Source organism: Antrostomus carolinensis, unplaced genomic scaffold (assembly GCF_000700745.2).
Source record: "Antrostomus carolinensis isolate BGI_N321 unplaced genomic scaffold, ASM70074v2 scaffold253, whole genome shotgun sequence".
NCBI lineage: Eukaryota > Metazoa > Chordata > Aves > Caprimulgiformes > Caprimulgidae > Antrostomus > Antrostomus carolinensis.
The window spans coordinates 102,999-114,458 of NW_010307255.1; the positions used below are offsets into that span (position 1 = coordinate 102,999).

The window sequence follows — 11,460 nt, forward strand, 5'->3', positions numbered from 1 at the left end:
CATCAGGAGGCATGTTGCCAGCAGGTCAACAGAAGTGATCCTTCCCCTCTACCCTTAGCATTGTTGAGGCCACATCTGAAGTACAGTGTCCAGCTTGGGGCTCCCCAGTACAAGACAGATGTAGAATTAATGAAGAGAGTCCAGCAAAGGCCCACTAAGATGATTAAGGAATGGGAACATATTTCCTGTGGCTAAGGGCTGAGAGAGCTGAGACTGTTCAGCCTGGAGAAGAGAAGGCTCAGAGAGGATCTTATCCATGTGTATAAATCTGAGGGAAGACTGTAAAGAAGGTGGAGTATACTGAGTTATATATACTGAGCTGGGATGGAGTTAATTATCTTCATAGCAGCCCATACAGTGCTGTGTTTCAGACTGACTAAACCAGTGTCAATAACACACAAATGTTTCTGCTGTTGCTGAGCAGTACTTGCACAGCATCAAGTCCTTCTGTTTCCCACTCTGCCCTTGCAGCAAGTAGGCCAGAGGTGGGCAGGAGGCTGGAAGGGGACATAACTGGGACAGCTGAACCTAACTGACCAAAGAGATATTCCATGCCATATGATGTCATGCTGTGCAATAAAAGTGGGGGATAGTCTTTCCAAAGATGCCATGCTCAGAGACTGGCTGGGCGTTGGTCTGCTTGTGGGAGGTGACGAGTGACTGCCTTTGCATCACTTATTTTTTCTTTTTCTCTTTCCTCTCTATCTTTATTTTGACCCATGAGTTCTTGCTTTTTCTCTTCCAGTTCTACAAATACCTACAAAAGAAGGTTCAGCATTGTTCAGGCTAATAACTATACAGGTTAGGAAAGTGTATTCTACAAGAATGCTTGTCTCAAAAGACAGGAAATGTTAAAGATAAGGTTCAAGTGTTCAGCTTGGACATACCTATATAAATAAGAAAAAATAAATACCTTGACACTTACATAGTAACAGCACTGGAAGGCCTATCTTTTATCATAGAGTACAGCCCTATGTTAACACAGGCTATTATGTAGTATAATTTGCAACTTTACCTCAAAAATAATTAAATACTCTTGTAGATTCCTGATATATTTTCCTTTCATTCTGCTATACTGACATTATTTTCATTAGAATTAGTTTTAAGTACGTGATGGAGAGTTTTTGAAAAATAAGAACATTTTTTGAACAGGTGAAAATGAATTATTTAAGCACAGGGAGAAAAAAAAGGATGTTGACAGCTGTATTGCAGAATTACCTTATAATACTGTTCTGCTTGCTAAAAATTCAGTTTTATATAATAATGAAGCAATGATGAATAATTATACAGTATAGAACTCATAAACACCACATGTAAACAGATATATGTAACAATCATACATATTTTGAGAAGTTGACACTTGATAAAATAGATGTGCATTGCTGTTTCCTGTATAACCTCTAAGCCAGAGATCTGAAAAGATTTCTCCTCTTCTAATCTTTATAGTTCAGTTTTGTCAGTCTACATACAGGTAAGAAGTTTTTGTTAGGAATCTTTCTTTATCATTTTGGTTCTGAATTGTATTATTCTAAACAAAAATCCAAACTCAGAAATTGCTAGTCTTAATGCAAAGTTAGTATGGTTACACATTTAAAACTAGTTGGATATTTTTATGTCCTAACACAATTAACTGCAAATTATTCTATTTTTTCTTATCCTTTCCATGACTGAAATAAAAATAAAAATAACCCTCTAGAAAAAAGATAGTGGTTTAAGTATCAAACTATGCAAAGTACTGTCAAAGCAAGGTTTCAGTATGCTATATGTTTTGGGTTTTTTTGAGGTATAATTATGAATTTATATTATTTTGATGAGCGATAAGTGATTTGCTGTTGATTTTATCATTATTTGTCCTTTGACTGCATTTTCATCTTTTGAGCAAAGAATTTTAATTCCTTTAAAATCATAAATATATTACTACTGTTTTCTCAAATACTTACTGGTATACACAAGCTGAAAACCTTCATCAGTGCCCTCCATATCTGAATTAAATTCTAACCACAAATGATTTGAAGTACTACTTAGTGTCAAGCCTCTTAATGATGCCCCAGTATATGCACCCAGCAGGTGAGCAGTGTTGTCTCTTCCATCATAGATCTGTAAAACAAATGTGAGTTCTACAGTTATTTAGAAAAAGAAAAAAAAAAGGAAAAAAAAAAGAAATATATTTTATTTACAAAAGCATTCTGTACATCTCCATTAAGAGGGAGAACAGTTCTGCCAAGGGACATCTATTGCCAGTCAACCCAAATTACTATTTGCATATGCTGTTTGCCTCTCCTAAGTTGACTTAATTGTGGTGCTTTTTTAAATGCACAATTTAAAATATGTCAGTATCCTTTTTCCATAAAATAGAAGTGGGCAGAGGTGTCATATCAGCTCAGTGTTTTTAAACCTCTGTGTTTTCTCTTCCACTGTCAGTGTTGTAATGCTGGTTACAAACTATCAGCAAACACCTACTTTGTGTAGCTGTTTCTGCCTCAAGTCACTGAGCTGGCATAATAGAAAAGCTCAGACCTCCAAAACTTTGGCTTGTTAAATAAACCTCTGATTTTTTTTTGATTTTTTTTTTTCCTACTTAAAGAGAGGTTCAAATATAACTAAAAAGTAAAAGGAGACTAGGAAATAAAATAAATAAAACAAATGTTTCTGTAAGTTGAAAGAGTAATGTAATCTATATGTAAATTGGAATACAGGAGTTTTATTTATTTTTCTTTAAGTGTTGTTCTTTTCCATATTTGAAACAGAAACTTCTATCAGACTACTAAATATATAAACCAATCTTGTAACAATTCTCAGCAAATTTCCTTACAAGCTTGTCTGCTTTGAAACATCACAAGTTGTTGTATTCCAACCATTCCCAAACACAGTTAAACTGTAACTTAACAATAACTGCTAACCCGTTCGCTATGTCCTATAGGATTTATTTAGTGACTTCTATAATAATAAAAACTTTGATAAATTACTTTAAAGAAAAAATTTCACTTGCAAATCAGTAAATTGACCTATGAATAATTTTAAAATTGCATTACAGGGAAATTGTAAAGCTTTAGTAAAAAAATAGGGAATTGTGTCCAGTTCTAAATGAGATCTAATTGTATTAATATGTAATGTAACTAAACCTTGCCTTTGTAAATAGGAATCTATATCACAACAAAATCAAAACAAACACACCAGCAATAGTAGTAAAGTAAAAAAGTTAATTTGAAATATTATGATGCTTGTTCCTCATTCCCTATGAGAATGACTTAAACATGTAAACTGGATTTTGCAGAAATCCTCATGTCTTTAGTAATAACAGAGACTCTACATTTAACGATATGCTGAAATAAAACAAATAAGCCATTTCTAGCCATCTGTAATGACTAAATAATTGTACAGGACTTTTAGAAGCACAGAAAAATGACTGGGCATCATTCCTTGTTTTTTACTGAAACAAACAAATTCCAAGCAAACTTAACATTTAAAAGCCAATGTCCTTAAACAGACTACAAATAAGAAATTAAAGAAAAAAATAATGCAATTGCTGCTTTCCAACTAAAAATATTTTTTAAATATCTAGAACAGTATTAAAATAGATTGCTTAATTTTATTTAAAGCTTCTTTACAACTATACTGAGACAAGTAATCAAGCCAGGCAAAATAAATAATCAGATAAACACAAAAAAAATAGTTTGAGTTTTGTTTTAGTAACTAAAAAAACCCATCCATTCCAGGAAAATGACTGTTATCCTACAGAGATATTTACATCATGACAAACTTAAAGAAAACTCAGCTTGAATTTGATGCTCTTTCTCCTAATCTCTCCAAGCTACTTATAACTAATAATAGCCAGGGATTCAGGATAAATTTTATATTTTAACAGTACATAAGATTAACCTATTATCTACTATGTATGTATCACTAATAATTAACCAAAGGAAGTTATTAATATGTTATACCAACTATTCTCAACATCTTGCCAAAACTTCTCATAAGCCACTTCATGATACAAATTTTCTTCATGTTAGAATTTCCCCACACATACTTTATTGCCAATTTTGTTAACTGTTGTATCATATTAAACCTCTTACATTGGCACACTGACATCCCTCCAGAGCTGACACTAATTCTACTTTATGGTCTAGCTAGCTGTCCCACTGCATAATACTTCTAAACCAATATAATTTCTATGAAGGAATAAAACTTAAAGTACACTAACACTTTTGAAACTATATGATTCTTTAAGCAGAAGAACTATATTTGGATGAGAAAAGAATGTGATCCATTTGAACATTAAATTTTTTTTTTTTTTCCCCTTTGATTGCTGACTTTCAAATATTCAAAGTAACATATGCCCCTCTTCTTGAGACAGTGAGGTCTCCCTTAGGAAAATAGGGATGTATATTTTGTAGTATTATTCTCAGTTTAAGTCCGATTGTCTTTTCCATGCTTCATTCAAGTTAATGGACACTAAATATAAATGTCTAGATGCAATTTAAATGATACAGTTTAAGTTGCAAAGAAAGTGGTAACAATGTATATTAACTTCTGAGATTTGCTGAACCAGCATTTTCTTTCTAACTTTCCTAAAATAGGTGGGAGCTTTGCTAAAGATTTTGAATGATCTAGTAATTCAGCTTCAGATTTTGATCCAGAAGATGAGATTATATGTGAATTAAAATAGCAACATTATTTTATTTCTCATATAGGAATATTCTTTCATGTAGGCCCTGCCAGCTGTCATGGTTTTGCCAGGACAGGGTTAATTTTCTTCTTAGTAGCTAGAAAGCACTGTGTTTTGGTTTCAATATGGATTTATTATAAGAAGAATGTTTATAACATACAAGGCCATTGTGTTTGACTAGTTTGCAAGTGCAAAAGACTGGGAAGAGGGAAGTGCAGTAGTTAGCAAAATCCCAAACTGGTATTTGGATATGCCAATGAGATATACCATATCATATTACATCACATCCAGTATATTAATGAGGGTTGATCAGAAAGTGGGAAGATTCTCTCGGGAATTGCTTGGGCTCACTTTTCTGGGATTGTGGTTTCAGGTTCGGGGCTCCTTTTTGCTCCTCCAGGATCGCTACTGGTAGGTGGTGAGGAACTGTACTCTGCATCACTCATTTATATATATTATTATCATTACTATTTTAAGTTTATTTTACTTCAATTATTAAATTGCTCTTATTTCAACCTATGAGTCTGCTCACCTTTATCCCTCCAATTTTCTTCCCTATTCCTTGGGGGGAGGGCACAAGCATCTCTGTGATGTTTCACTGAGAGTCAAGTTAAACTACTAAAGCAGTACACCTGGATTTATGCCACTTGGGTGCTAAATGTATGGCCACGAATAATACCTATGAAAATATTATTTGGTTGCATGCATTTTCCTTAAAGTCTTCCTGCAGCATTAATGCAAAGATAATTGATTAATGACTCTATAATGACTGGATATGCCAGTGATGAGCTATTCAGAAAAAAAAAGGTTCATCCTTATTAGCTATTTAAAGGCCTGTTAAATGATTAATTCATAAAGAGGAGCAAAGGCATAGAAAATTGCATTAATGTTTTTCATATCACAATGATATTTTGAAATGTTATAGGGAAGGATACTAATAGTGAATACTGCTTATATAAATATGATTTGAACTGATAGATGTAATGTTTAATTTGAGGAGGAGGGGTTATCTTTGCATTTACAGTTAGAGAATAAATAAAACTTCCTAAGCTTCTGAGGGGCTCCATTATCAACAAATTCTAAAAGGAAATTAATGGGTTTTTTTCTGCTAACTTACTTAACTTCATAAAATTTTAGCAAGGAAATGGTATAAACTGGATGTATGAAATTTGTGCATTTTAATCAAACTATTTTTTAGATTTGACACTGAAACATAAAAGGCATATGGATATGATGATCTGTGCCTTTATAAAGAGAAGAAATAACATAAAATCATCAGCTCAGAGCTGAGGCTGTCAACACCCTGTCAAATGAATCATTTATATCACATGCAAACAGAAGCACTAATATAAAGAAAGAAAAGGGCCCATATGTTTCAGGGTTTTTTTGTCCCCTACACTTATTACCTATTTCTCACTCATGTTTTCATGATGATATGATATTGCTAAAATGATCATTATAGCAAATGTGGAGATTCTTAAAGGAACAAACTAGCAAAAAGCCCTGAATGTTACCTCCCTCGAAGTCTTTGCACAAAAACTCTCAAAATCTGAATTGGGCACACACTTCAAGGCTGGCCCACAAGTGAGACAGCAAACAAATGCAGTAAAACTGAATCCTCCATATTTTGTAGGAGCACAAAGAGTGCTGAGCAAAGCACAGGAGAAGGGAATCCTTAATGCCCGTTCTGTTTGTTTTACTGACAAGCTGCTACCTGCCCCTTGCTGCACCGAGTGTTTTAGTAGAAGTAAAAAGAAAAATTGCTTCATTACAGCATCAAAAAATAACACTTAAAGTCATTTTTTTCCACACAGATGCAATCTCATCTGGCACATCTGCTCTCATTCTACATACTGTCAAACACATAACCTACTACAAAAGGAAAAACAAACAAACAAACAAAAAAACCCCACAAACACCTGATGTTATCTTTCCATCTCAGCTCTTTTCATACTTGGTGTTCTTTTCTCTTGTTTTAGTTTCACTTATGGAATCTACCTGCAAAATTTTTTGGGGCAGAAGTTTGTTTGCTTTGGGTTTTTTTAACATTAACAGAAAACTCCTCATTAATTATTACTATGCATAGGTACATTTTTATTTTTGTTGAAACCTACTGAAAATAAAGAAAACAAACATATTATCTTTGTTCAGGCTTCAATTTTAATAAAAGATGCTGTTCCTCCAGTAAATTAGAAAAGTATATTAAAAGATCTTTGATACAAAATAATATTTTCTACATTCACCTGATTTCAACAGAAATAAAGTGTTCACCACTAACAATCGACTATTCAGGCAAGTAGAAGAATGGTAACTCTGTTCCCTTCCATGCAAATCTAAAGGGTTTGCTTACAGCTATCAGAGACTACAGAGATTACAAGCAAAAGTGGTGCATGGAGATAAATGCAGGGCAAAGAAGCAGGGAGAAAAGTTCCCATACTTTGGAAATCACATATTCTTTTTCTCTGCCTCCCACATGGGCAATTTACTCTAAAAAATTTGAATCTGGAAACAGTGCACAAACTCAGTTATCAGTACAATTACAAAGAAGGAAACAATTGTTAAACAGTTTCTGAAATTAATATTAAATGGATTGGCTTATAGTGACCATGCATATCTTAAATTCTTCATCAGTCTTAATGAAATTTTCATTAATATTATAACAAGTTGTGGCACTATCAGGAGCAGATTATAGCCCTACATGTGGACATGTTATAGCCCTACAATGTGGACACATATTTCTTAGAGTGTCAGATAAAAAAACAATGCAACAAAACAACCCCTAAAACATTAAACAACCAGAGCAGTTACATCAAAAAGAGAAAGAGAATTGCATACTAAACGAAGCAAATTAAAAACAAATTATATATTCTAAAACCTCCATTCTGTACCAGTTCAGAATTGATAAATGGGCACTCCTCCGTCTCTGCCTGGGGAGCAACAGTAAGGATGGTGATTTATTTGTGTTAAATACGCTGTTTCTCTCTAATGTTGTATTCCCAGTCCAGCTGTTTCATTGCTTCAATCACAGTGCTTGTCAGGTATAAATTTGATTCATGGTCAGTTAATTCATGTGGTAAGCAGCAGACTCCATGACTTAATTAAACAACACATCAAAAGTTTAGTAGAATATTCCGTCTATTCAGACTTTGAATGGAATTTTTCTGTATAGTTCTAGTAATCGAAAATAGCTGATAGAAAAAGTAACATCAAGTACATTATTAACTTTGCCAATATTTTCATCTATCAGTTCTGAAGAACAGACATACATTATCCATTTATTAACGAAAGTCTGTAGCTAAAAACCTGAGCTTTAACTATGAAATATTATGAGATTGCTGCATTTATGTTTGGGGAAAGGAAGCCCTGTCAGGAAGCTGTTGTTTAAGTATCTTGGTTTCCCAATGGTGAATTCCTTACTCTGACTAGTTCATAGTTAAAAGGGAACTGTGTATTCACTATAAATCACTCAGCTGTTTGCTGTAAAACTAGATTTTTTTTTTTTTAACTTAACTTCCTTCCACTACCATTTTTCATTTTAAAATACTTCATTATTCTTGACTTCCCTCGGAGATTTCTTAAAGGCAGTAATGTGTATATGCATTTACAAAGTAGTGATATATATTAGGTAGGTTTACAGCATTTGTTGACTACTATTGATTCACTTAAAACTAAAGTATAACCCTAATGTCCTACCCCTGTAGCCAAAAGTGTATTCTCCACAGTCAGTAAAATGGGGAAATCAGGTAGCATTATCCCTTCTTTCATTGCAGTTACCAGTTCTACAAAAATAAAAGGAAGTTCCTGTAAACTTATATTCAAAGATGTTTTATAGGGATTAACATAAATTGGTCTATCAGAATACAGAAAAAAAAGTGTATAACCAAGATTACTTCCCTAATCTTGAAGATATTAATGATAAATACTAGACATATTCCCAAGCCAGTCACACACAAAATCTTTCAATGCTTCTTTTTCAGCTCCTGGAGATGAAAAGTAGTCAATAATAATAGGGATCAACAGACAACTTCAGAACCGGTTCATGAGAAAAGTTTTGAAATGTGTGACTGGTGCTTTGTATTTCATGAAAAAAGACTCCTTTATCAAACAACACATGAAAAAAAAAGAGTCTGATGGAATTAAGACAATTTGTAAGAGCTTCATCTGAAAGATGAGGCAAGAAGAGACACAATGGGTTCCACAGATATCATTTGTTCCCATGGTATTAAAGGTCGAGTGCCTCTCTCTTGCTATAATGTCAGATAGGTTGAAAAAAGTGATAATCATAATAAACAGTACTTCTTGTAGTGTTTGATTGTTTTGTTTTTGTTTCGTTTTTTAACATATTGGAAGGAACTTCAGGTCATTATTATAATTCAAGGCTGCTGACTTGGAAAATAAACACTAATTACCAGATATTACTTTAATCTAATAGACACACCTGCAAAACACAACAAATATTTCTCCTACTGCTATTTACAGCTGAGTTGTGGTCTCCATCCATTTATAATTAATTACTCCTAAATTCACATTAATTGAGTAGCAATATTAAAGTAGAATTTTATTTCATAAGCCTCTGAGTTAACATTTTCTAGTTAAATATCTGTAGTGAACATGGTTGGAATGGCACTTGAAAAGTCTTAAATGCAAAGATCTTTTCAAAATTGTATGCACATTAAATGACTAAGAAAAAAAAAGAAAAAAAGAAGCACCTTTCAAATAAAGTCTTTATGTATCAGTAAATGTAAAAATTAAAAGGTATCTACCTAGTTCTGAAGTAAGTAGTGAGGCCAAAATAAAACAAAACTATCTGTGCATGCTGAGGATCTAGTAGCTTTTGGTTTATTTTATTTTATTTGTGTTTTGTTTTGAGAATATAATACCTATTTTTATTTAAAACTACTGTATGTATTTATTTTTTCTTCTTACTGCCTGATTTCATCTTACATTGGCTCTTTAGGTCTGCTTATGGCTTAGGTATAATTAATCCCTCTTTGGAATTGCCTATGTCTGACAACTAATGACAGAAAACCTAACCTAATGCTCAGATGACTAAAGTTAGATGAGATAAAACCCAGTCTGAATTGTAGCTGTTTCATAGAAATATATTTTTCCATAATCCTTCTCATTTTAATAACTATATGGCAGAATAAGGCAGAAAAACTTTTTTGTTTTAATCAAATGTGATTGACAAGGGACCTCTTGTTCCTTCGATTTCTGAGAAGCAAGTTTAATTAAATTGTAGTATTCTGAAAAACTAAAAAATTATTTAATCCACTTTATGGATATCTTATTGCATTCAAATGGTATGTGCTAAAAGACACTCACTCTGATCATCACCAGCTTTAAATATGTAGTTGGCTAAGCAATATATGCATCTGGAATTGTATATTTTGGGGAATACAGTAATAAAATCTATGAACAAATCAAAGTAAATGCTACTGAATTTATAAAGTGAAGTTGGTCTATAAAAACTCTGGAAGATTCTAGTATTCTGTCTTCCCCTTTGGTGTTTCTTTGTTTAATGTAATTGCTGTGATTATCAATTTACAAGAGATGTTACATACCACCCATGATTAGTCATTTAAAGCACAGATCTCACGTACAAAATGTAGTATGTAGTGTATTTAATTAAGCTTCTGGGTGTCATGCTTATTATGTTTAGATCACAGCTCAAGTTATGAAGATACGGAGACTTTACAAAAAGATGCAATTGATGAATACTTAACACTAAGAATAGAACACAAATACACATTATGGCAACATCTGGTTTACAGTTTCAAGCTCATTTTTAATTATATCTGGTCACAAAAATATATGTTTTAAGAAATACATTATGAACAACTCAGAATGCTTAATTATTTTTTTTTTAAAATTGAACTAGTTTAGATACATATTTTCTAAGAGATTATTAATATAAACTTACCTGATACTGTACTGTCACACACAGACAAACTTCAACAAGGTAAGGAACTACAAGTTTAGAAATAACAAGTAAGTTACATGATTACATACCTTAAGAACATCTCCTTGGGCTAAGTGAAATGTTCTAGCAGAAATATTGATTCCTTTCCCTGCTTGGACCTGAATGCTATAAATACATTCATGGTTGTTTTCATAGTTAAGAGGATAATTGGGGGACAATAAGATTCCTTCATTATTTGTTGTGGAGGCTCCACATTCAGCTGCAATTGAAAGAAAATATTAAAAGTATATTTTAATAGAAAGCATAAATATTTCTAGTAATTGTGATAATGAGAATGTAAATGCAACCTAGTTCAACATTATTAAAATTTATTTATATCTAAAATCTAGTTTTAAGTACATGTTCATGACAGTGATTGAAGGCTACAAGAATATTTCTAAATTCCAATACTTTAATAAAATCATGTTAAATAATATGGAGATTTATATCATACTAATGACAAATGCCATACGTATAATGTTTTAAAGAATCTTTATTGAATTTTATTTTGGAAGAAATATACTTGTTTTTACACTCCAACCCAGAAATTAATAATGTTGTGTGAGATAAATGAAAGTAAAAGTACTCTATAAGTTTATATATGTACATATTTATATATACATCCACATGTATAAATATACACCCGTGCAGATACACACATTTTCACAAAGATTAATGAAAAAAACTTATTTTTTCTCTAATAAACAGTATAGTAAAGGTTATAAATTACAGCAGAAAAAGAACTGTTATAACTGCCAGCTAAACAACAGAAAAGAATAATTTCATTAATAAACGAGTAGAAAAATTATAACTTCGGGGGTGGGGGGGGGGG

General features: G+C 32.4%; 1 protein-coding gene across 1 annotated transcript in view; it reads right to left on the bottom strand.

Annotated features, from left to right (window-relative positions):
* LOC104522944 (CUB and sushi domain-containing protein 3) overlaps positions 1-11,460 on the bottom strand; it is a gene marked incomplete at its 3' end in the record, with an annotated part of 213,163 nt that overhangs the window by 102,800 nt on the left and 98,903 nt on the right. The window contains exons 13-14 of the mRNA XM_010165366.2: positions 10,679-10,848; positions 1,941-2,097 (exon numbers count right to left, since the gene is read on the bottom strand). Of these exons, the coding sequence (XP_010163668.2) occupies positions 1,941-2,097; positions 10,679-10,848 (327 nt within the window). The remainder of the gene's footprint in view (positions 1-1,940; positions 2,098-10,678; positions 10,849-11,460) is intronic.